At 45.1% G+C, this 26,161-nt stretch overlaps 1 protein-coding gene across 8 annotated transcripts in view; it reads left to right on the forward strand.

The window, feature by feature from the left end:
- Positions 1–214: 214 nt before the first annotated feature.
- Tent4b (terminal nucleotidyltransferase 4B) overlaps positions 215–26,161 on the forward strand; it is a 64,102-nt gene continuing 38,155 nt past the window's right edge. For 2 of the 8 annotated variants that reach the window (NM_001164497.1, NM_001164499.1), the window contains exons 1-2: positions 215–315; positions 933–1,504. In NM_001164497.1, coding sequence (NP_001157969.1) covers positions 966–1,504 — 539 coding nt within the window. In that variant the 5' untranslated portion in view covers positions 215–315; positions 933–965. Of the gene's footprint in view, positions 316–848; positions 1,505–26,161 lie in introns of those variants that run through there. The other 6 variants (XM_006530830.4, XM_006530833.4, NM_001164498.1 and 3 more) reach the window with 5 other exon arrangements.

The raw sequence follows: 26,161 nt of genomic DNA on the forward strand, positions 1-26,161 counted from the left end.
TCCAGCCGGGCAGCGGTGCCAGCACTCGCGACCCAGAGGCCGCTGAGACCGCTCCGGAACCGAGATGCGCGTGCAGCCGCGTGCTAACCCGGCCCTTGAGCGGAAGCCCGCCCTTCTCGTGCTCGCGCGGCGCGCGGCCAGGAGCCCCGGGGCCGCGCCGGGACCGAGGGGCGGAGCCGGCGGTCCGGAGCGGGGTGGGCGGCGCAAACCAGTCACTTTCCGCGGAGTCGGCAGCCGCCTCGTGTGCCTCGGCGGCGCTTGAGCGGCAACAGAGTCCTGCGGCGGCGCGCGCGTCCGAGGTGCCCGGAGGCCCAGGTACGTGCGACCCCAGCTAAGCTAGCGCGGGACGGTTGACCAGGCGGTTGCGGCCCCGCTGCCTGCAGCCTGCCGCGGCCTCTGTGACGCGCGGTGCGGCCTCGGGGAACCCGCGGACGGCTGGCAGCAGGGACGGGGCGGGGCGAGCGCGGCGGCGGGGCAGGCGGAGCGGAGCGAGGGGCGGAGCCGGCGGAGGCCCCGCCCCGGGGCCGAGCAGCACGGACGCTACGGAGCAGGCGCGTCCCGCTGCCGCCGCCGCTGCCGCCGCCGCCGCCGCTGCTGCTGCCGCCGCCGCCACCACCGCCGCCGCCGCTCGCCCTTCTCGGGATCCGCCGCCGCCATTTGCACGGGAACCCCGGTGACAGGGGCTCGGCGGAGGGGCGGAGGGAGGGGGGAGGGCCTGCGAGCCCCGAGGGCGGGAGCGACGCCGCCGGCGCCGGCCAGGCTCCCTGCGCTACCGCGCCGCCCGTGGCGGAACCCGGGTGGCAGCGGCGGCGGCGGCCGAGGGCGGGCGTGCGCCTGAGGCAGCGGCGGCGGCGGCGGCCCTGCGGGCGGCCGGGAGGGGCGGGGGCAGCGGCCGCCGCCGTTTGATGGATCCGAGGATCGCCTGGTTCCAGCCAGAGCAGCTCGGACCGTCCAATAGTCTGTGGATGCAGATCTGGGAGACGACCCAGGGGCTGAGGAACCTCTACTTCAACCACCACTGTCACAGCAGCGGCGCGAGCAGCGCGAGCGGCGGGAGCGGCAGCGGCCCCGGCAGCCCCGGCGGCACGGCCCCGGCCCCGGCCGGCATGTTCCGCTCGGGGGAGCGCCCACTGGGCGGCCTCGCCGTGCCCGCGGAGCAGCGGGACTTCCTGCCCCTGGAGACGACCAACAACAACAACAATCACCACCAGCCGGCGGCCTGGGCACGGCGGGCATCGGCGGGCCCCTCGGCGTCGCCGGTCCCATCGGCTCCCTCGTCCCCGCGACCGGCGGCCGCACTCCCCGCCTCCGAGTCTACCGACCCGGCCTCGGGCAGCAGCAACAAGAGGAAACGTGACAACAAGGCCAGCACCTACGGACTCAACTACAGCCTGCTGCAGCCCAGCGGAGGGCGCGCGGCCGGAGGCGGACGGGCGGACGGCGGCGGGGGCGTGTACAGCGGGACCCCGTGGAAGCGACGGAACTACAACCAGGGAGTCGTGGGGTGAGTGCTGGCGTCGTGGCCTGCGTCTTGGAGGGTCGGCACACCCGCACAGCGGGGAACACGCCCACAGGCGGGAGGGGGGGATGATGGGTGGGGGATGGGGAGCCCCAGTGGGGCCTCCAGAGCATCGGTGGCCATTCATTCCTTCATAGCTTGACCAGTCTCGGTGGACCTTTCTTTGGAATTCCTTTGGAAAAAGTGGAGCTATCCTCTCCTTTTCGTAGTCATCTCTACCTTCCTCCTCTCCTAACTGTCCACACCTTCCCGATGCATTCTTGCTTGTCCTTCTCCTGGATCTTTCTATGCTCTAGAATTCAGCCTGCCCTCTGATCCCTTTCTGTCCTCCACACCTTGCTCCCCACCACCACACCCCAAGATGAAGCCCCTTAGCATCGGGCTAGTTAACTTCCTGAGAACGTTTCTGCCTTAGCGTCTTTAGATGTTAGGACCAGGAGGTGCTCTTCTTGCCAAGAATAGAAACATCCAGAATGCTCCTTCCCCTCCCCCAGTCCACGACGAAAATCTCCTCAGCCCTGAAAGACACTGCCTGCTCTTGATCCTTTGGCCCATCTTTTATATTTACTTAAGGAAAAAAAAAAAAAAAGCCAGTGTTTGCCATGTCTGTCGTGAGCAGAAAGCACTGAGTGACAGCTAGCTTGAAGTTGTCATAGATGGTGAGCTTTTCTGAGCCCTGACAGAACTTTGCAGGAGTTCATGGTCGGCAGCTTCTCACTGTGAGGTTGTCACTGTGGCAGAGGTAGCAGTGGTTTTCATTTAGGGGTGCTGGTGTTAGTGTGTGAATGTTGCACCACCGGTGACTTTGTGTTTAAAGTTCAGCTCTTACAAAATGGAATCTTACCTGAGCCCTAGTGAATTATGTACATAAGCTGGGAATGTTTCCAGCCTGCTTTTCCTTTGGGAAGAGCCCCTGTGTTGGCTGGATTAGGTTACTGAGTCTTTTCTTCTCGTTCTTTTTTTTTCCCTTTTCATAAACTTATGCTTTTGGATTTTGGTGTAGTGTGTGTGTGAGAAGTGTAGAGTGTGGTTTGTGTAGCTCCAGTATGGAAAACCAGCTCTGAAGGTTTTTGAGGGCAGTTTCTCGTTTTCAGGTACTGATCTGTAGTTAGGCCTCAGGAAATCAATCAGTAATCCCGTGTGAACTTTCTTAGACTCACCCAGTCAGCTCTGCCCTGGTTTTGGCAAGGAGAGATAGTTGTGTGTACCTTTTTGAAGGTTTGGTAAAATGAGTTGGTGGGTTCCATCTGCTGTAGTGGGCTGGTGTCTGCTCAGTACACTACTATTACAACTCCCACCTTTTATGGAAAAATGCAGTCATGTGGTTCAGGAGTGATGCTGGGGAATGCCTCATAGCTGCCCTCGTTTTCCAGAGGAGATCCTTCCTGGCTCAGGCATTTTTGCCAGCTTCAAGGGCGCTCTCCATGGTCATCACCTTACATTAAAGATTTGTGGTTCCATCCTGTTAGCCTTCCCATGGCAAACATAAACCTGTGGTTTAGTGGCAACAACTTAATGCTGAGGGTTCTGGTGGTCTTGTCTTCCTCGAGTGAGCTCTGCTTAGGTAATCACTGTCAAATAATACCTGGAAGGTCCCTAGCTGCATTTCACTGATGCCTCTGGTCTGTTTCTAGAAAAGATATGCTATAAATCCAAAGTGCTGGCTGCCCCTTAATCCTGAAAAAGTTCCCACGCAGAAGCTTCGGATACTGCCTTGCCCTCAGAAGGATCAGGGAGGAATGTTCACTTCCCTGAGGGATTACTGCTTAAAAACTGATTGTAAACTTGCTAAGCGGCTTATCACTCCATCAGACTTGTATTCTTACCCTGAAGAAGACGGCAGCAGTTAGGAGTGGCCCTCCTAGTGTGAGAGATGCAGTGAATAGTTCCTAAGGTTTGTTAAGAGACTCTGGGTTTTCAGTGATTCCATTCCTTTCCGATCTTCGTGGTCCAGTTTCTTAGCTTTTAAGGGAGTTTAGTTATTAAAATTTTCATTTACTTATTGTGTGTGTGTGTATATGCATGTGTTCACATGCATGTGTGCACATATGTGCCAAAGTAAGCGAGTGGAAGTAACAGGACAGCATATTGGGAGTTGGCATTCTTCTTCAGGGTCTTGTAGATTGAACTCAGTTCACCAGTGCTTGATGGCAAACAGCTTTTTCTGATGAGCCATCTTGCCAGCCTAGTTTTGCTTTTTTTTGTTTTTGTTTTTGTTTTTGTTTTTGTTTTTGTTTTTAAGAGACAGGGTTTCTCTGTGTAGCCCTGGCTGTCCTGGAACTCACTGACTGGCCTTGAACTCAGAAATCTGCCTGCCTCTGCCTCCCCAAGAGCTGGGATTAAAGGTGTGCGCCACCACCGCCTGACAGTTTTGCTATTTTAGTTACAGGTATTTAAACAGTAGGACTTCTGAGTGTACCTCAGTATGGTGCTATTCATTATGTGACAGAACTTTCCCTGGGGAGACATAACATACATGTCTACTCACTTTAGATAGGGAACTCAAAACAGACTTAAGTGTGAATACCATAAAAGCCAAAACTTGGTGAAATCTGACTTTTTGGGGGGTTACTTAAAGGAATATGGGTGAAAGGTTACTTAAAGGAGCCAGAAATGACTCAGACATCTGCATCACCAAAGCCTATCCAGCTCTCAAAGCTAGGGACCTGGAGCACATGGCACAGACCGCAGGCAGCTAAATAGGTAGACAGTGTCCTTTCTAGGTGCCTCAGTTTGTCTAAAACTCCTCCAGGTTTTTTCTGCTTCCAGGTATCCAGCTGGTCCCTGAGTTGTCATTGCAGCTGAGCTCTGCTCTTCTGAGTGGGTCTCTCAGCTTTGTTTGTTTGTTTGTTTGTTTGTTTACTTTTGCATGGAGTGGCACAGTGAATCTGGTTAGTTTCAGGGATATCCAAGCTGTTTTGAGTTGTTTACCTCCCTGTTTAAGGAGCTTCTTTGTAGAATAAAGATTTCAGTCTCAGAATACAGCACTGTTCAGAGGTCCAGCACTGTTCGGACATTAAATGTAGTGTGACTCTTAGCAGTATCTCCCACGTCCTGAGGTTTAACTGGTACCCTGCTGGTAGAAGAACAAATTCTCGTGCCTGCATTCTTGAGTGGACTCTCCAGGTAGGGACTCAGGACATGGCAGTAGAACTCTGTCCTTTATGCCTTTGGGCTAGTGGCTGACAAACTCCTGAGTTTTCATTAAGAGTTTGAAGCCAACTCTTAAAGGTGTCCAGGCTCTTGAGTCTTTTGGTTTCCCCTAACATGCTTCATGTTCTTGCAAGTGCAAGATCCTGTTTAACCCTCTTTATGTACGTATCCCCTTGTATTCACTGGATAGACACTCTCAGTAGCCCAGTGGGGCATCACTTGTATGGTACCTTAGGTTTCATCTCTAGTAATCCCACAAAAGGGGAAAAAGGTGGAAGAGGAGGAGGAGGAGGAAGATGAAGAAGAAAGGAAGGAAGGAAAGAAACAAATATTTGGATTTCATCCTAAAGTCTCTCTCTCTCTCTCTCTCCCTCTCTCTCTCTTTTTTAAATGAAATTACTCTGGATTTAGTTACTGTCTCTCAACCTTTGCCCCCTGAAGCCGTAAACCCAAGTCTAGAGAGGGTATTTGCATTGTCTGTTATTTATTTCAGAGATTCAATCCAGGGCCTTGTGTATGTTATAAAAGGACCTCTGACCAATGGGCTATTTTCTCTTGTGCTTTTTCCTTTTTTTACTGTTTGAGACAGAGTCTCAGTAAGTTACCCAGGCTTGAACATACTCTGTAGCCCAGGTGGGTTTTGATACTATGATCTTCCTGGATCAGTCTCCTGAATGGCAGGAATAACACCGGACCCACCAGGCCCAGCTTGCTTGCTTGCTTGCTTCCTTCCTTCCTTCCTTCCTTCCTTCCTTCCTTTATTTATTTATTTATACAACTGTTTTCATGTACCCTTTTGCTAGGGCTGGCTGTGTTGAAGGATGCTGTCCGCCAGCACTTTCTTGTCCGTAGAAATGAGCCAGATGCCCTTTTCTTGGAGGTTTAGCAGTATTTGTGGTAGAGAAGGAAGGATACATAGAGCTACAAGCATGGGAACTTAGTGAATCGGAGCCCTCACTCCTGACCTGGTTTTGAGAAACTTCTGTGGAAGGTGCCTGATACTTTCCAACCTCCTGAGGATGAGACACTGTGGCTGCCCTGAGAGGTCTCTGTTTGTCAAGGCTAAATGACTTTAACAATATAGATATCAAAGAGACTTGGGAAATAACCTCACTTTTGGATATTTGGGTTGCTCTAGGAATTGGACCTGGGCTCCCACATTTGTGCTAGAGAGTGAAGCTGTACCCCAGCCCCCTGAAAACACAAGTTTAAGTAATTGGTTTTTGAGCTAAGGAGGTAAGAATGAGTGGAAGGAAGGGCAGGTTAGGAAAGGATCCTGGCTGAGTGGTGGGCTTAGTGACTACAGCTTTGAAGGTCAGGGGCTAAGAGGCTGTGCTCTCCTGCAGAGGGGCCGCCCATTCTCCATTGTAGTGCTCTCCTTTGGCTGTCAGTGCTGGTGGCTTTCTTTAGTGCTGCTGTTGTGACATGTTTCTTTAGCCTAACCACGCATGGGTTTGCTGACCCTGCTGGATACCTGCTCAGCCCAGCAGATGAGCACAGGTTGGTAGGAAAGAAGTTAGAAGACTTTACTCTGCCTTTGGTGCTCACTTTAATTTCTGTGTGTTTGAACATGCAGCTTACTGTAATTCTTCAGTGAACCGAACTCTTCCGGCTCTTTTGTTTTACCGATTGGGATACTGAAATGTATTTTCAAGAAGACATCATATTGTGGATTCTATGCTACCTGTAAATTAATAGTTGAGAATTGCTGAATTAATTCCAACTGAGATTCGTTCCTTCTGAGACCTCATGTGAGAGTTAGTTTGACTGGTGGGTGAGTGGTGTTTCTTTTGGAGTCATTGGCACAGGTAGGCCTTTACAATTCCTGTTATGGCTCTAGCTGTTGAGATGCAAAGGGAAGCATCACCCAGAGCATTTTAGAATCTGCCCTGTGCTTACACGGGAGATTAGGACACCAGAAGGAAGAAAGGAAGGAAAAGGAAGATGTGAGACGGGTGAGAGAGAGGTCAGGATCCTGGTGCACTGGGTGGCCCTCATCTCAGCTGCTTTCAGGAAATAGCTACCTGCCCTAGTGTTGGGCCCAGAAAGGTTCTTGGTAGGAATGTTATGGGTTTCTTGGTGCACTGGACTGGGCAGATAGATGGCAGTCTTCCTTGATGAGTTCTTTCTCAGACAATCTGAGAATTGTAGAAATGAGGTAGACATGAGAGCAGTGAATAGTAGGCATTCTTGTTTGTTTTTGTTTTTGTTTTTTTTTGAGACAGGGTTTCTCTGTATAGCCCTGGCTGTCCTGGAACTCACTCTGTAGACAAGGCTGGCCTCGAACTCAGAAATCCACCTGCCTCTGCCTCCCGAGTGCTGGGATTAAAGGCGTGTGCCACCACGCCCGGCATAGTAGGCATTCTTATACCTGCCGAAGCTGAGGAAAATCATGGGCACCTTCCCTGTGGGACACAGAGACGCTGCTCTTGTCTGACTTCACACAGCTCTCTCTCCTGCTCTCTGATGATAGTGTTTAGTGGCGGACACTAGTCCAGGATCACACCCACAAACACTAGACTAAATCACATACACACGGAGTGCCGTGTTCTCAATGGGTAATGGGCCGGGAAAGCTGCTGCTTTTGAAGACTCTTTGTTGGTCCACTGATTAGCATATATGCATGTTTCTGCAGAGCTGACTGGACGGCTCGGAGCCTCCTCAGGAGCTGAGAGGCCAGTAGACTGCTCTTTCAGTTTTTGCTAAGGACTCAGCACCTGTGGAACATCAAAAAGGCTTCACATTTGTCATACTGTATATATTTGTTACACATAATGACTTTTTTTTAAATGATTGTATATTGAATTTGAAGATGGCTTTAAGCTAGGCTTTTTATTAATTTACAATCACCTTTAAATTCTGAGAAATTTCTTGATGATATAAGTAAGACTCGAATACTAAGAACTTTGGTCCTAAAAAGTTGAATGTGGGGCCGTTTATGATGTCTATTGCCCAGAGATTACACATTAGTATTTAATGACAAAACATAGGAATTCTCGCTTAGGCCCTTCCTGAAATAGTGGTTTGTAATTAGTGCAGAAGTGCTTGCTTTCCTATCAGCTTAGTAAGTAGAAGTGCGCATGAAAATAGAAACCGTTATTACCACATTCCAAAAAAAAAAAAAACCTGTCGTACTTGTTACCATAATCAACCTCTTCATATGTAGTTATGTTTCTTCTTTCTTTTGAGATAATCGAAAGGTTAGTAGGACATTATAGAAATTAGTGATTGATCATTGTAGTCTTACTTCACTGTCGTAACATCTCAATGACTAGTTTAATTCAGAACCAGGCAACTAATATTTTCATAATTTGTAACATTTTGTATTTTGTCAGGTTTACAAGCAAATGTGTGTTGAGTACAGCTTTATGACATTTGTAAATTCATACACACCACCACAATGAACTTTCAGAACTAGGTTAAGTTCATCTTGGATACTCATTATGTTTCCCTCATGGGGAACCACAAAAAAAAAAAAAAGATACAACTATTGTATTAACTTGGAGATCTCTGATGCCCGTAGTTAGACACATCCTTCTTGGCACTAAACCTTAACAAGCACTAGTCTGTCCTCCTCTCTGTAGCTTTGCCCTTTTGAGAATGTGATGTAAATGGAATCCTGTCTTCTGTAACTTTGGCTGTTTTCCTGTTGCTGAAATGTCTCGGCGAGTCATTCAGCTTGTCTTATGTGTCAGTAGTTGTTCTGTTACCCAGTAGTGTTCCATTGTATGGAGGCACTAGTTGAAGAATATTCCAGAAGAGTGCTTTCCAGTTTTTGACTGTTACAAATAAAGCTGCTATAAACATTTATGTACATATTTTTATGTGAACATAAGGCTTCATTTTGGGGGAATAAATGCCCAAAAGCACCATATGGTAAGTACATGTTTAAAGAAGTCGCTAACCAGTTTTTATACTTCCTTCTTTTGTGTGTGTACATGTGGTATAATCACATGCATTTGCAGGTCAGAGGTTCACACCACGTCTTCCTTTTTGCTCTCTACCTTATTTTTGAAACATGATTTCTCTGAACCTGGAGTCCACTGTTTTGGTTAGACTGATTGGCCATTTGGCCCCCAGGATCCACCTGTCTTCGTCAATCTCCGGCATCACATTGTGATTACAGACAGGCACTGCCACCATCCACCTTGTCTTCAGGAGTCATATCTAAACTCAGGTCTTCATGCTTGCATAGCAATCACTGTACTCACTAGGACATCTTCCTAGACTCCTTCCACTTTCTACACTTGATTTTAGGAGGCTGAGAATCAAAACTAAGCCATTTTCTACAGTGGCTGCATCATGCCAAGTTCCTGTATGAAGGGGTCCAGAATCTATCTCTCCAGTACTTGCCGTGGCCAATGTACTGTAGTACAGCTCTTTTCTTCTAATAGGTGATACCAGGCAGCTCCTGTGCTGTGGTCATACCAGACTGATTGGAGTAACCCTGCCTAATAAGTCATGCCCTTACTTTCCATCTCAATCATATCTGGGATTGCAGCTCGGTGGTAGAATCTTTTTTTTAATCCTATATGCACAAAGTCCCTGTTTTCTAGCCTTGCATTGAAAAAAAAATCTGAATTCCCAAGGCTTATGTTTTTCTGGGGAAAGGGAGTGTGTTCTTGAAATACTCCTCTTTCTCCCCTCAGCGGTGTCTTACTATATTTGTCTACCGGATTGGTCTTGAACTAGGGCTGGTGGTCTCTGCACCTCAGATTCCTGACTAGCTGGAACTTCAGTTGTATGCCACAATACTACCCTTAGTGGTTGTGGTGTCTTGTCTTGTAATAAATAAATGTAATAGCAAGAGAAAGAAAAATAAATTAAGTAGATAGAGTCTCACTATGTAGCTCACTGTGTCTTGAATACTGGCAATCCTCCTGCCTCAGCATGCCGAATGTTGGAGGACTTGCCAGTGATGGCTACCGTGCCTGCTTGTAGTTGTTGAGTGGAATGAAACATCCACTGTTTGTCTCCCAGTTGTCCTATAATAACCTCTTAAAAACAGCTTGTTCAAAGCATGATCCAAATATGGTTCTTTCCCTGCTATTTAAATCTTTTGATCTATAGGTTTCTCTGCCATCTGTTTCCCTCTCTATTAAATTTGTTGAAGAAATTAGGTTACTTTTTTCTTTGTTTTAGTTGAGATTTTTGGATGTGGTGTGTGTGTGTGTGTGTGTGTGTGTGTGTGTGTGTGTGTGTGTGTGTGTATGTGTTTAGACATGTGTGCCTGTGTGTGCACATGCGGCAGCCAGAGAGGACACGTGTGGTGGTGCCCTGCTCTTTTGCTTTGCATTTAATCCCTTTGAGATGGGCGCTCTCTCTGTGTGTTTTTGGTTAGTCTGGCTGGCGGACAAACTCTGGGATCTGTCTGTCTTTTCCCCTGTCAGCACAGGGGTTGCAGACATGCATGTAGGGTCACATGTGGCTTTCACATGTGTGCTAGGGGTCTGAGTTCAGATTCTCATGCTTAGGCAGTAACTGAGCCATCTCCTCAGCTCTCTGTAAACTTCCCTGCTCTCTCCTTTCTCGAATCATGGCTCTATTACGTCACTTTACTTTGTCTCTTTGGTTAGATATTAAATTCATAATTGGAACTAGAGACTGTTCTGATATTTTTTTTCATGAATATTCTTACCAATGGATTATACATATTTTTAAAAGGAAAATAGCCAGAGGGATGGCTCAGTGGTTAAGAGCATTGGTTGCTCTTCTAGAGACCTAGGTATAATTCCCAGAACCCACATGGTTTATAATTGGTGGTAACTCCAGTCCTAGTGGGGATCCAACACCAGCTGAGTGTGGTGTTATGTGCCTTAGATCCACTGTGGATGGAGGCAGGCAGTGGATCTCTCTGAGTTCAAGACCAGTCTGGTTTATACATGTCCTGATTTCAGGAAAGCTAGGGCTATGTTGAGAGACCCTGTCTCAATAAACTACAACAACCACTTAAAGGTCAAATCTGAATAGCTTTTGTGATGTAGGTAGCCATTAATGATGTTTGTCTGATGGTATTAATGCACTAGGATTTTAACCTCATATTTGGCTTGGATCCTTCCCCTTGTTAGTTGGTACTTCTAAGAGAAGGTCTCCTTCCTTGGCTCCCTCTGGTCATGAGGACTCAGTTGTCTCTCTATTGGAGTAGAGCTTGAGTGAGGATTGGGGTGGGAAGACTTACAGGCACGAGGGAGAAGTAAGGGCCACCGTGGGAAGGGGAAATGGGCTTTGGGTAGCTTGGGGTGTGTACACTCGTGTGCATGAGTCTGTGTGCATCTATGTGTGTGTGTGTCTTTCTGTCTGTCTGTGCGAAAAGAGAAGGAAGTTCTCACAATGAATTGTACTAGGCCTTTGGTCTCTGGTTAGAAATTGCATGAGAGCCCTTTGCCCATTGCCACCCTGTCTTGGCTTTTGATCTGTGGCAGCCAAGGGAAGCCATATGAGATCTGTGACCTGTTAGCCTCTGCTCAGGAGACAAAGTTCACTCAGCCGTAATTCAGTATTCAGGAACAGTATTTTTTGGTTTTGTTTTGTTTTTCCTTTCAGATTAGCCTTAGATTATTTTTCCTTGTCTGTTTTTTTTTTTTTTTTTTTTTTTTTTTTTTTAAAGATTTATTTATTTATTATATGTAAGTACACTGTAGCTGTCTTCAGACACTCCAGAAGAGGGAGTCAGATCTTGTTACGGATGGTTGTTAGCCACCATGTGGTTGCTGGGATTTGAACTCTGGACCTTCGGAAGAGCAGTCGGGTGCTCTAACCCACTGAGCCATCTCACCAGCCCTCCTTGTCTGTTTTTAATATTGGAGCCAATCATTCTTGTTTTCAGGCTGATAGAGATAAGGTTGTAAGGTGACTCCTTCCCCCTCAGACACTTTAAAGGGAACCACTTATAACAGTAGAGCAAGATCATTGAGGGCATGGTGGCCTGGAGAGCAAGACTGTGAGGACTCTGGACCCTAGCCCTAGGTCAGCTTTAGCTTTCTCAGGAGTTCTTTGTGGAGGCAGCAGTCAGTTGTGGGTAAGATGGCTGTCACACCCTCTTTTTTTGGTTTTCTGAGACAGGGTTTCTCTGTGTAGCCCTGGCTGTCCTGGAACTCACTCTGTAGGCCAGGCTGGCCTTGAACTCTGCCCGGTGGCTGTCACACACAGTCTAAATAAAGAGGGTCTTAAGATGGGCAGTGGTGGTGCACGCCTTTAATCCTAGCACTTGGGGAGCAGAGGCAGGCAGATTACTAAGTTCGAGGCCTGCCTGGTCTACAGAGTGAGTTCCAGAACAGCCAGGGCTACACAGAGAAACCCTGTCTGGAAAAAAAGAAAAAAAGAAAAAAAGAAAAAAAAGTTCTCTTCCTTTTTGTGTCCTCCTCAAAGTATATGAACTTGGTTGAGTTTTGACAAGCAGTTTAGGTTTATGGAAAAGTGAGTGGGCAGTTAGTCCAGTTTCCATGTGTCCTCTGCGCCCAGTTTCCCATACTAAGATCTTGGTGTACGGTGATGAACTTGATGGGCCTGATGCCGTTAAGTTCCTGGAGCTCAGGAAACATGTGACAAGATGGTTCTGTTGACCACCCAATTCTCTTTTATCCACCTAGTCACCCCCCCCCCCCCTTTTTCTTCCTGTTCCTGAACACCTGGCAAACACCTGTCCTTTCTTTGTCTCTTCCGTTTGCCATACCCTGGGCTGTATTCTAAGTCGCCATCACTAAGTCTTTTCCTGTTACCTTTCGCTCGGCAGCCTGCTTTTGAGATCCTTTATGTATTTTCCTGGCTTGGTTTAGCTGATTTATGTAGTGCTAAGTAATACTGCATGGTATAGATATGTTGGTCTGTTTATCCACTCACCTACTGGAGAATAGAGTGTTGCTTCCAAGTTTGGCATTGGTGCACAAAGCTGCTGTAAATATCCACGTGTGAGTTCTTGTGTGGCCATACTTCTAGCACTTTGAATAAACACCAGGGAACACAACTGCTGCATTATATGGTAAGAATACTGCCAAGAGGGTCTTCCAAAGTGGCTGTGTCATTTTTTGCATTCATAAAACAGAAAATAGGGTTTCTTGTTATTTCACTTCTTCCCCTGGGTTATTGTTTTGGCTTTTTGCCATTCTAGTATATGAATAGTGATAGCAATTTAATTTGTGGTTCTGATTTCCTTCATGTGCTGGAAGTATCTGAATGCATCAATGTTGAGTGTTGGGGCGGCTGAGACAGGAAGGTGGTGCATTCAAAGCCAGTCTGGGCTTCATGGCAAGACACTGCCTTTTAGGGCTTTTAGTGGCCAAACCTAGGATCTCATACATGTTAGGGGTGCACACTTGTCACTGAGATACATCCAAGCCCAAGGCCCTGCCTCAAGATGAAGTAAATTAGTAATAAATGTTAGGTTATGAGAGCTCTGCCCTCATGACTAGATTGATATTATTCTTGTTCTTTTTCTCCCTTTCTCCATTTTCATATGTATTGTATGCATGCATATGTATGTGTGCCTATGATGTGTGTGTGTGCATGCACATGTATACACATGTATATGGAGGCCTGAGGCTGATGTGGAGACTCACCCTCAGTTGCTCTTCCATTACTGGTGCAGGATCTCTCAAGCCCCTAGCTTGCTGATGTGCCTATAGTATCACTAGCCAGCTTGCTTGGGGGGATCCCTTGCCTCTGGCGTCTCTGTAATTATAGGCAGGCCACTATGCCTTTTTCTTTTTTTTTTTAAGTTTTGTTTATTATTATACATAAGTACACAGTAGCTGTCTTCAGACACTCCAGAAGAGGGTCTCAGATCTCATTACATATGGTTGTGAGCCACCATGTGGTTGCTGGGATTTGAACTCAGGACCTTCGGAAGGTGCTTTTAACCGCTGAGCCATCTCTCCAGCCCCACTTCCTTCCTTTTTAAAGAATTATTTATATATTATGTGAGTATACTGTTGCTGTCTTCAGACACACAGGAAGAGGGCATCAGATCCTATTACAGGTAGTTGTGAGCCATCATGTCGTTGCTGCGAGTTGAACTCAGGATCTCTGGAAGAGCAGTCAGTGCTGTTAAACCACCAAGGCATTTTCCAGCCCTTCTCTTACTTTCTTACATTGCTGCCTTGTGTGTCGGTGTTGACATTTCTCTTTCATATGCTTCCCACCATGTCGTGCCTGTCATGAGGGAGCAGAAAGGCTCACAAGTGAGGGATAGTTATTTTCTTCCTTGTTTTTCCCTTTGGTGAATTAAGATCTGTTTTTGCTGTGTAGCCCAGGCTGGCCTTGAACTTGAGTTCTGCTTCAGCTTGTCTAGCACTGGGGTTACAGACATGGCTAAATCATCTTTATCCTTCCAGCTGCTAGAACTATGGGCCAAATAAAGTTTTGTCCATTGTAAGCTACCTGGTCTGATAAAGTCTATTGTAGTTGTATAAACACAGACAAAGAGCACCAGTGTAGCAAAAAGCTACACCTCCACCCCCATACAATTACTAAAGTATCTGTTCTGATAGTTTGCGTATTATTTATTTGGGATATTTTTCTTGTTGAAATTTAAGACTTCTTGGTATGTTTTATTTGAGATATTTTTCTTGTTGAATTTTAAGACTTCTTAGTATGTTTTAGAATCAGCCTATCAGATAAGGACTTGCAGATACTTTCTTGCAGTCTGTGGCTTACATTATCCCATCTCCCCACCCCCGAAAAGTTTAATTTCAGAGTAGTCAAATAATTATAATCTTTCAGAGTTTGTGCTTTTGGTAATATGTCTACCAAAACCAAGAACACTTACCCTTTTTCTTAATATTTAGAAGTTGCTCCATTTATTGATTGTTTAGAGACAAGTCTTGCTATTTAGCTCAGGATAGTCCAGGTTAGCCTTGAAGCCACAGTCTTATCTCAAGGTTGTAGGTATGAGACATTGATTGTTTTTCTTTCCTTTCCTTTCCTTTCCTTTCCTTTCCTTTCCTTTCCTTTCCTTTCCTTTCCTTTTCTTTATTTATTTTTTTGGTTTTTCGAGACAGGGTTTCTCTGTGTAGCCCTGGCTATCCTGGAACTCATTTTGTAGACCAGGTTGGCCTTGAACTCAGAAATCCGCCTGCCTCTGCCTCCCAAGTGCTGGGATTAAAGGTGTGCGCCACCATTGCCTGGCCAATTGTTTGCTAAGCTGGAGTCTTACTGCATTGTCCAGGTTGCTCTCTATATCCTCAAGTGACCCGTTCCCTTCTCTTCCTGAGCCCCCGGCAATACTGCCCACTTCACTGTCTCCACAATTTTGTTTTTCCAGAAAGTCACATATGATGATGTAGTGTCTTGGTTTGGCCTCACTTAGCAGGAGCTTTTTAAGATTCTACCATGTCTTTTTTGTTTTTTTGTTTTTTCCTTCTATTCTTTTTTTTTTTTTTCTTCCTTTCCCTGCCTCTGCCTCCTAAGTGCTGGGATTAAAGGCATGCCCCACCACGGACTGGTACTTCCATGACTTGATAGTCTTCCTTCCATTTAGAATGACTGGCATGTGCCACCAGACCCATATTTTTTTGGAGTTTTATAATTTTGTGTTTTACATTTTAGTTTGTGGCCCATTTTAAGTGTGTGTGTGTGTGTGTGTGTGTGTGTGGTATAGTATCTGTGTCTAGAATTGTTTCATTTGTTTAGGTTTATTTATTTAATTTATATGTGTGAGTGTTTAGTCTAAATGTCTGTATGCCAACCATGTGTGTGAGAAGTCAAGAGAGGGTGCAGATTCCCTGGTACTGGAGTCATGGATACTTGTGAGTTTCCGTGTGGCTGCTGTGAATCAAACCTAGGGCCTAAGGTTAATAAGGGCTCTAAATTGCCGAGCTATCTCTTCAGCCTCTAGAATCTGTGCCCCGCCCCCCACCTTTGTATAGCTCTGATTGTTTGGGAATTCTGTCTGTAGACCAGGCTGGCCTTGAACTCACAGATATCTCTACCTGCTTCTGCCTCTCAAATAATGGGATTAAAAGCGTGCACCACTGTTGTGGGAAATATTTAAGAAGTTAACCCACCATCTCTCTGCTCCACTGGTCCGTGCTCCTGCTCCAGTACCGGTACTGGCCTGCCACAACACTATGTCCTGGCGCGTCCCACTTTGGCCTGTTCTCACCGCTGAGCTACTCTCTCCCAGCTAGCGGGTTGATCCCGCTTTCATGCAACACCCTACACACCCCATGATCAGCCATCTCAACACCTAGTTACCCAGTAGAAAACTGACACTTAAAGCTTAATAATCCAATCAGATGTATATAACAATAAGATCACAAGTTACAAGATGCCAATACAATAATTTCAGAGCCAACTGATAAGGATAAAGCTTTACCCCAATTATTCTAATCTTTGTGACAATCTTAGCTACTTGTGGCTGTTCAAAACCATGTGGGATCAGGATCATCTTCCTGTTTGTCTGCCTCCATGTTGGCTTCTCCCCTCCTCCTACCTCTCTCTCCCTGTCCCCCAAACTCTTAGCTCCAACTCCCCTTTCCTGAAGTAGCAATGAAATAATGTTATGGCTCGGGGTCACTCCAGCACGAGGAACTGTACTAAAGGTCACACCGCATTAGGAGGGCTGGGAACCACTGGGATCCTTGTTTCTTTCATTAAAGTTTCAGAGTCTCCTTCATATAGGGCCTTTGCATATTTTGTTAGAGTTCAGAGTTAGATTGTTTGTTTGTACGTGTGCTAGTATAAATGATATTATGCTTCAAGTTTCAAATTCTAGACTTATTTAATACCTTGTATCTTTAATCCCAAGTGCTGGGCTTAAAGCATGTGCCACCACTGCCCTGCTCTGGCCTTGTTCTTAATCGGAGTGGGTGGGAAAACATCTCCCTTCTCGCTGTTGGCTTTTTGAAGATTGTTTTGAAAATCAGGTTGAACTTTCCTTTTCTAATTGCTGAGGTTTTTTGTGAAAGTAGTTAAAAGTTTAACCCTTTTTTGCCTATTAATATGATTATAGAATTTTTCTTCTCTGGTTGCAGTAATGGATATTATTTTTGAACTTTGAACTAATCTTGCATATCTGGAGCAAGTTCATTCGGTTATGTTTATTTATTAATCATCCTGCTTCAGCCTCTTTAAGTGCTGATATACCAGCTGTGCACCACCAAGCCCAGCGTCTTATTTAAGTCTTGGTAGTTATATCTTCATGCATTGGTATGTCTCATTTAGGTTAACAGATCTGAGGGATATTGTTCTTCATGACACTTATTAATGGCTGTAAGATCAGTAGTGATTATTTGCCTTTCATTTTTTGTTTGTTTATTTATTTATTTTTGATTTTTCGAGACAGGGTTTCTCTGTATATCCCTGGCTGTTCTGGAACTCACTTTGTAGACCAGGCTGGCCTCGAACTCAGAAATCTGCCTGCCTCTGCCTCCCAAGTGCTGGGATTAAAGGCTTGCGCCACCACCGCCCAGTTTGCTTACTTATTTATAAGTTGTATGTTTTTAGCCAGGTGGTGACCCATGCCTTTAATAATCCCAGCTTTTGGGAGGCAGAGGCAGGCAGATCCCTAAAATTCGAGGCCAGATTGGTCCAAGGAATGGCTTCCAGGGCAGCCAAAGCTACATAGGAAAATCCTGTCTCAAAATCCAAACAAATAAACAAAAAAATTGTATGTATGAGTGTGTACTTCTATATTGGCTTTGTGAATATGGGTGTAGTGTCTGCAGAAGCCAGAAGAGAGCATTCTGTTCCCAGGAGCTGCGGGTACTGGGGACTGAATGCTCAGAATCGCTGAGCTGTCTCTCCAGCCTCCTTTCACTGCTAGTACTAGTAACTTAATATTTGTATGTGTATTTGCCTGGGAGTATGTTTGTGCACTAGATAGGTGCTTGGCCAGAAGGCATCAGGTCTCCTGGAACTGGAGTCACAGGTGGTTGTGAGCCACCATGTAGGTACTGGGAGCAGAACCGGGTTCCTCTGCAAAAGCAACTGGTGTGCCCTTAACCACTTATAATTCTCCAGCCCTGATATTGGCAGTTTTTATATGTTCTTCACTAATCTGGCTACAAGTTGACCAGTTTTTGGTTTTTTTTGTTGTTTTTTTAAGAATTTATTTATTTATTTTATATATATGATGAGTATGCTGTAGCTGTCTTCAGACACACCAGAAGAGGGCATCAGATCCCATTACACATGGCTGTGAGACACCATGAGGTTGCTGGAAAACAGTCAGTGCTCTTAACTGCTGAGCCATCTCTTCAACACCCTGTTAGTTTTTTTGTTTTTTTGTTTTTTAAATAAAAGTATACATATACATTTTAAATTTTATATTTATTTTATGTTTTCATTTTTTCTGCCTGTAATTCTGTGCCCCATTCCCATTCAGTGTTTGCAGGTGCCAAAGGAAGGTGTCAGATCTTTTGGAACTGGAGTTAAGGGTGGTGGTGAGCTACCACATAGGTGCAGGGAAATGAACCCTTGGTCCTTTGCAAGAACAGCCAGTACATGTAACCTGTGAACCATCTCTCTAGCCTATTAAGGTTTTATAGCTGAAAATATGCCCTTCTCCCTTTAAAAAAAAAAAAGTGCTGGATATATCAGTTTCTCTTTTTTTGTCTGTGTGACTTCAAAGTGCCAAATATGTAAAACAACCAGAGGCCAGCTATGGTGGCACAGGCCTTTAATCCCAGCACTTGGGAGGCAGAGGCAGGTAAATCTCTTGAGTTCGAGGACAGCCTGGTCTACAGAGTGAGTTCCAGGACAGTTAGGGCTCTGTTACCCAGAGAACCCGGTCTTGAAAAAGCAAAGCAAAGCAAACCAAAAAAAAAAAAAAAAAAAAAAAAAAAATCCCTAAACCAACAAACCAAAGAACAACAACAGGAAAGAACTAATGAGAATGCTATATCCATGGTCCATTGATGGTGAAGTGATAAACAACATGGTGTAGCTCTACACAGTAGGCTGCTGTTTACTGTTAAGAGGAGAAATTCTGCTGTGTGAAAAGCAGGCACAGAGGACAAGTATTATACAGTGTTGCATATTATAGGAACCACCTAGGCAGTGGAACATACAGAGGCAGAAATCATGATGGTTATTGCCAAAGGCTGGGGGAAAGAGGAAATCGGGTACCATGAACCCTAACAGTTTCAACTGAGAATGTTAAAAACTTGAGGAGAGCCGGGGAGTGGTGGCGCATGCCTTTAATCCCAGCACTTGGGAGACAGAGGCAGGCAGATTTCTGAGTTTGAGGACAGCCTGGTCTAAAAAATGAGTTCCAGGACAGCCAGGGCTATACAGAGAAACGCTGTCTCAAAAAACAAACAAACAAACAAAAAAACCAAAACAAAACAAAAAAAAAAACTTCAGGAGAACAGGTAGTGGCAATAGTTAAACACTAAGGTGAGTGAATGTACTAATGACATAGATTGTGTAATTAAAAGTGGCTGAAAGCACACTACTACTTGGTGAGCATACCTAGGGTCCTGGGTTTGAGCCCTATATTGGGAGGAAAACAATAGTTGTAATGTTAAATTATGTATTATATATATTTTACCATAATTTGTGAAAATGAGAAAAAAATTTAAAATTATTTTATTGTGTCTTATGTGTGTCTTATTTGTGTTGGCACCCATCATGTTACAGAAAGGTGCGAGCCAGCTGGTGTGAGTTTTGGGAACAGACCTTGGGTTCTCTGTCCTGGGTGCTTATAACTGCAGAGCCACTTCTCCAGCCTGGATGATTTATTTATTTTTTAAAAAATCTGTGTGGTATTGATAATGGAAAGGGTTTAAAGGAAGCTATTTGAAATGTTTAATTTTCATGGTGGGAGGTGACTGGGGATATTTTGAGCCTCTGCTACTGAGCTACATTTCCAGCTTTCAAAATTTTAACTTAATGCTAGTATTAGCATTATTTAATTTTCATTTGTTACTGTTTTGATAGAATTGTTATATATAGTTAGGATGTTTTATGATGAGTAAATCAGCACAAAATCGTTTATTTGTGTTGAGTCTTGTAAGGGTCTAAGAATCGCTGAAAGAAGACCCCAGACTCAATAGTATTCAAAGACAAAGAGTGTTCTGTAGAAACAGCCAGCATGAGTGGGTGGAGGATGGGTGGGGGACTGAAGGGGGTGGTCAACCATCCAAGCAAAATGGCAACCATGGGGGAGGGGTCTCACAGACCCATTTTAAAGCCAGTTACGGATTTTCCAGTTGTGGTTGGGTCATCTTCAATCAGGATTGGTTGAGCTTATGGTATGGGATATTTGTACACTTCTGATTGGTTCCTACCTGGAGGGAGAGAGGGTTACCTTATAGGGACTATTTCTGTATCTGTTATAAGCCCCTGGCCAGATGTCAGAGCAGTTGCTGATTGGTTGCTCTTTTTCTTCGTTTTTTCCAAGAAGCCTGGGATGTCCTGGGAAATTGAGGCTTAAGGCCTAACATGGCTGCCTATTATTCTAAAATGGAGTGAGTTAGGTCCTTTCAGTTTGATACTGTAGAACATATGGATGCCTTCACTGCTCTGCTTATTTGTAGCCAGATTCTGAGATTTGGGTTTTGAGATTGAAGGATCTTCAGGGGTCAGTGGAGCATAGCTGTGTTTAGAGTGTTTGCTCACCATTCAAAGGTCCCTATGTTTGATCCAACAACTCTTCAAATCAACAGAACACCAAAATAAATTACTTAAGCCTCAGAGATTCTACCTGGTTTTTCCTTACTAAGTGCAGAAGCTGATACTGCCCTTCCCTGGAGCTGAGCCCGTTTGCCCAGCATGCTGGGTCCCTGTGAACACCTGAATCTGGTCCTGTCAACCCAGGCCCGTGATAACATAAAACCTGGGGCCTCTGTCCATGCCTGCTGCCTCTTTTCACAGCTTTGCAGGTAACAGAGCATGCGTGGTGGGCTTGACACTTCTTTATTTATTTTATGTATATGAGTACACTGTAGCTGTGTAGATGGTTGTGAGCCTTCATGTGGTTGTTGGGAATTGAATTTAGGACCTCTGCTTGTTCTGGCCAACCCTGCTCGCATCAGAAGAGGGCGTCCGATTTCATTATGGGTGGTTGTGAGCCACCATGTAGTTGCTGGAATTTGAACTCAGGACCTTCAGAAGAGCAGTCAGTGTTGAGCCATCTCGACAGCTCTTCTTCATGCCTTTTAAGTCCTGATTGGTAACTGGGATTGAGGACTGGAACCTTCTCCTGGGGGACTGACCTAACAGGTGGTGTAGTGTGTGGTGGTTTTGACACCATATTTATAAATGATCATGCGGCACAAATTCAGAACTACCATTCAAGGATCTATTGACGGGATCCCAGAGCTGGCCGGTTGTCAGAACACATGGACCATTAGATGCCTCAGACTCATTGCTGTGACCAGAGCTAGTGTGGAAGTGGGGGGCTGAGAATTCCACTCAGGATGCAGTATCTCTTCCTCACTACTCACTCTTCTGAATTAAGGCCAGGCCAAGTGAGGTCAACCTTAAAACTTAACATGGGCCGGGTGTGGTGGCACATTCCTTTAATCCCAGCACTCGGGAGGCAGAGGCAGGTGGATTTCTGAGTTCGAGGCCAGTCTGGTCTACAAAGTAAGTTCCAGGACAGCCAGGGAAACAGAGAAACCCTGTCTTGAAAAACCAAAAAAAAAAAAAAAAAAAAACCTTAACATGAGCAAGTGGATTGGTTTAGGCCTTAACACCATGCTTTTTAAAGTTAAAAGTGAAAATGCTTATTAAGGAATCTGAGGTTATATTGCAAGGTTTCTCTTATTAAACTTTTTGGTCTTTAGGCAGGCCAGCTTGTGACAGGCAGAGGTAGGCAGAGTTTTGAGGCCAGACTGGTCTACAAAGCACGTCCTAAGCCAGCCAGAACTATATAGTAAGACTTTGCCTTTGAAAAAACAGAAAAGACGAGAAATTGGTCTTGCAGTGAAAGTGTTGGGTCTTTTTGTTTCCTTTTGGCTGGGTTTACTTTTAAGTGAGACAGTGAGTTAGAGGAAGAGGGTGTACCTGTTTACATGTGAACATTGTGTGCCGGGAGCTCCTTACTAAGTTTTGAATTTTCCTTAATGGAATCTTAGATAAATTACCTATACTTTTTGATCTGGAATTTTTTTCTTAAAGTTTATCTTTGTAACAACTTAAAACAGGAAAAAGAGGGGTTAGAGTCGTACATAACTACCATTCTGAGTTCTGACCTTGTCTTGGGAGGTGTAATTGTTTCTAGTGTTCTGAGGAGTCTTGCAAACCTGCCAGGTAAACTGGACAGGAACCAAAGAAGTCATTATTTAGTAATTTATATGTGGTATTTTTAAACTTATTCACATGTAACCTCTCTTAGTCTCCCCCTCGCCCTCTTTGTGGAAGTCATGTGAATGTTCTGTAGACTTCAGTTGTAGGGCTGTGCAGTTGTTCCTGCTATGGAGATTGAACACTTGCTGCTCTCTCTTTTTTTTTTTTTTTGAGACAGGGTTTCTCTGTGTAGTCCTGGCTGTCCTGGAACTCACTCTGTAGACCAGACTAGCCTCAAACTCAGAAATCCGCCTGTTTCTGCCTCCCAAGTGCTGAGATTAAAGGCCTGCGCCACCACGCCCGGCACACTTGCTGCTCTTGTAGAAGACCTGAGTCCTGAGTTTGGTTCCCAGTACCTATGTAGGGTGACTCACAACCACATGTAACTCTAGCTCCAGGGGGATCCAATATCTCTGGCCTCATCAGGCACCTGCATATATAACCCCTATGCATTAATGTTGTTTTGTTTTGTTTTGTTTTGAGATAGCACATCTGCTTGTCTCTTAGTTCACTATAGAGAATGACACTGGCTACGTAGGATGCCAAGTAATTTAAAAGTTATGAGCTGTGTATTCCTGGAATTTCCTGTGTAGTTTTGAAACTGTAGTTGAGCATGGATAACTGAAACCACTAAAAGGAAAACGGAGGTAAGGGGTAGGAGTGGGCGGGGCCTGCTTTACAGTGCTCTGCTGAGCCACTGGCCCAGGGATGAGTGCTGAAGTGCTTTCTGTGTTTCCTAACCTGCTGCTGCTGCGAGCATTCTCTGTGCCTGCTGGAGTCTCTCTGCTTGTAGAACAGAGCTGAGCAGTTCACTGTCCAACAGGATCTGCCTAAGGATCTGGAGCTGGCCCTGTTGCTGAGATGATAAGAGGTAAAGCGACACTCAGGAGATTGCTGGAACCGGGCAGCGGTGGCGCACACCTTTACTCCTAGCACTTGGGAGGCGGATTTCTGAGTTTGAGTCCAGCCTGGTCTACAGAGTGAGTTCCAGGACAGCCAGGCCAGGGCTACACAAAGAAACCCTGTCTAGAAAAAAAAAAAAGGAGATTGCTGGATCTCACTGACACTGCTCCACAACTCCTGGGAAGGTGGACAGGGCAGGGCCGGTCTGCTGGGCGCCACTATAGAAATATTTGTTAAAATGCTAGGATGGTGATATGAAGGTGGTTGGCAGATGTTGGTGGTTGGACTGATTGTGTCAAAACATCAAGCATCAAGAGAAGGCTTAAAAAATCTAATATCTAAAGTCTTTGTCTTCTACTACTTGAATACAGCATGCTTCAAGCATCCCTTACAGTTGGACATCTAAATTGTTTCCTTTTTGTCTGTTGGAAATGAAGCTCTAGAAACATGCCCAGCATTGGCTTTGCAGCTATTGTCTTCGTCTGCGTTGCTTAGAATACGCTTCTTAAATGTTGCCAGGGATCTTGTGAGGCCCAGCAGTGAGGGAGGGAGCCTGGCACTCAGCTTGGAGCCTCTTCTCCACCCATGAAGAGTAGAGATCCACTCTTTTGTTTGTTGGGATGGTGCTTGTCAAATTTTTGCCTTTCAGACTCTTGGGGTGTGTGTTTCACAATGGAAATGAGTTACTTGCTGTTGACTATGGAGTTTGACTAGTGTGTTAGGTTTTTAGGGGAAGAACTGGGGGTACTTCGCATCACCAAAGTGGAAAGGTGTTTGTCCTTGGCTATAAGATCCTGCACGTAGGACTTAGGTAGGGTGGATACAGGTCGGTGCTAGAGTGCTTGCTTATTACTGTATCCCAGGAACTTGGGCTTGGTCCTCAGTGATGTTGAGCGAACAAGCAGATTAATGGGAACTTGTTAGTTCAGCAGCAGCTCTGTCTGCCAGTGAGTGATCTGTCATAAAATGAAGCGGGGCTCCTCGGTCAGGGTCAGTGTAAGTGCGTGCCGTAGGTGCTTTTTGGTGAAGAAGTTAAGGTAGGAAGGGGCTTTGAGTTTGTGAGGATTATTGAATATTATCCTGTGAAAACAGCAGACCAGGAGAGAGAGAGAGCTTAGCTGGGTACACGCCACAGGTTGAAAACTGCTGATGTAGAATGACTCAGGAGAGTTTTATTTTTACATTTCATTGATTTGTCTTTCCTGTTTTCCTTTCCATTTTGTTTATTGTGTTCTACATTTTTTTCTAAGGACAGTTTTAATTCCTTTTGTGGGCTTGATAGCTAGTCATATTTTTAAGATTTGTTTTACTTTATGTATATGGATGCTTTGCCTGAATGTATATAAATGTACTATGTCTGTGCCTGATGTTTTTAGAGACCAGAGACATCTTTAACTGGATTTACAAGTGTGGGCCATCATTTGGGTGCTGGGACAGGATCTCAGTCTATACAGTGACAGCCAGTGCTCTTAACCAGTGAGACATCTCATCAATCATTTTTAAATTATTCTTCTTTTAACTGTGTGTGTTTTAGTGTCTTTGTTTATCTGATGAATGTATGGAGATGAGAAAACAGGTTCTGAACTCAGTTCTTTTTACTTTTTTTTTTTTTTTTTGAGACAAGTGTCTCACAATGTAGCTCTGGCTACCCTGGAATTTGCTATGTAGACCAGGCCTTGATTCACAGGCATCCTTCTGCCTCTGCTGCCCACGTGCTGGGATTACAGGTGTAAACCACACATCAGACCTCATTTACAATTTTACTTGTGTTATTTCAAGTATGTGGTAAGGAATACAGAGTAACATCGAATCTTTGAGCATCTACCCCTGAATTTAAGAAACTCTAATTCTATTTTAAACTTATTTTCTCCTTCCCTTCCCTCCTTAAGGACAACAGCTTTTCAGATGTATTACACACTACGTGGTGCCCCTCCTGCTTTCCAGGTGATTGTTGCCACAGGCAGGACAGGACCTTCCCTGTTCTTCCCAAGTAATGCGCCATAGTCTGTACTTACATCCATGAGCAATGTGCACTGTATTCTGTACTTACAAACATTGTATTAGTGGGTTATCTTTCTTACTTTAGAAAACTATACGTGTGAGCATTCATATATACATATGGCACAGCTCTGTAGTTCAGAAGATAACTTGGAATTTGTTTATGTGCACCAACACTTCAGTGTCTTTGTGTTTTAGGAGAGCTTAATTTGAGAAACATGGCTGCAGAATAGAAATTTAAAACCCATGTATTGCCAGGCCTGGTGGAATGTGCATGGAGCTCGAGGTGCTTACAAGACCATTTGCAGGTTGTGTCAGGATGCTAACATTTGCCACCTGTTTTCAAGCCATGTAACCTCTTTCTAGTGGACAGGTGTCATTATGTCCACTTGATAGATGAAGAAAATGAGGCTGAAGGAAGTATAGGGACCGGTATATAAATGTGTGTCAGAAGCAGGTATAGAATCTATAAGGCAAGGCTCCTTTTGCAGTGATCAAGGGACTATAGTCAGTGATCTTGGTGCTTCCAGGAAGCCTGTGGTAGAGTAGGACCACCGAAGTCTCAGCGAGCACTTACGTGGGTGCTGGGGAGTCTGAACTGGTTCTCATGCTTGCATGGATAGCATGGGCTTTACCTACTGAGCTTTAGCTTGTTAAATATGTCATCCAGTGGCATTCAGCACGTTTACATCATTATGCAAGCCTTTGTTTTTGTTTTTTAACTTTTTTATTTATTTTATGTGTGTGAGTGTTCTGCCTGTGCGCCATGTGTTTGCATTGCCTGCAGAGGGACTGGAGTTACAGATGGTTATGAGGGAATTGAACCTGGGTTCTCTGGGAAAGCAGTCAAGGGCTGTTAGGCTGTTTAGTGCTATAGATTGAACCCTTGAATGCAAATATCCTACCAAAGCCCTGCTATTATCCATTCCTTTTTAAGCAGTTAAATATTTGGGTTGTTTGCTTATTTTGTCTTTTGTGGCCCTGGTTGTTCTGGAACTCACTTTGACCAGGCTGGCCTCAAATTCACAGACATCCACCTGCCTCTGTCCCCCAAGTGCTGGGATTTACGAATCTCTGCTTTCAGCTCCTTTATATTTATATCTGGGAGGGAAATTGTTAGGCCAGATGGCAACTCTGTGTTTAAGTTTGAAATGACATTTTATATTTTTTATTATTTTTAGGTAGGGCCTTTGTTGCCTAGGACCTTGAGTTCCCAAGCCTACTGGATGGATTGCTAGAAGAGACTTAAAGACTTAAAGATTTGTGTTAGACTTCAGAAGCCAGAGCCAGGGCTAGTCGTGTAAGCCTGTGAATTTGATCCCTGGGGCCTGTGTGAGGTTGGAAGGAGGACAACCATAG

Source organism: Mus musculus, chromosome 8 (genome assembly GCF_000001635.26).
Source record: "Mus musculus strain C57BL/6J chromosome 8, GRCm38.p6 C57BL/6J".
Taxonomy (NCBI): Eukaryota; Metazoa; Chordata; class Mammalia; order Rodentia; family Muridae; genus Mus; species Mus musculus.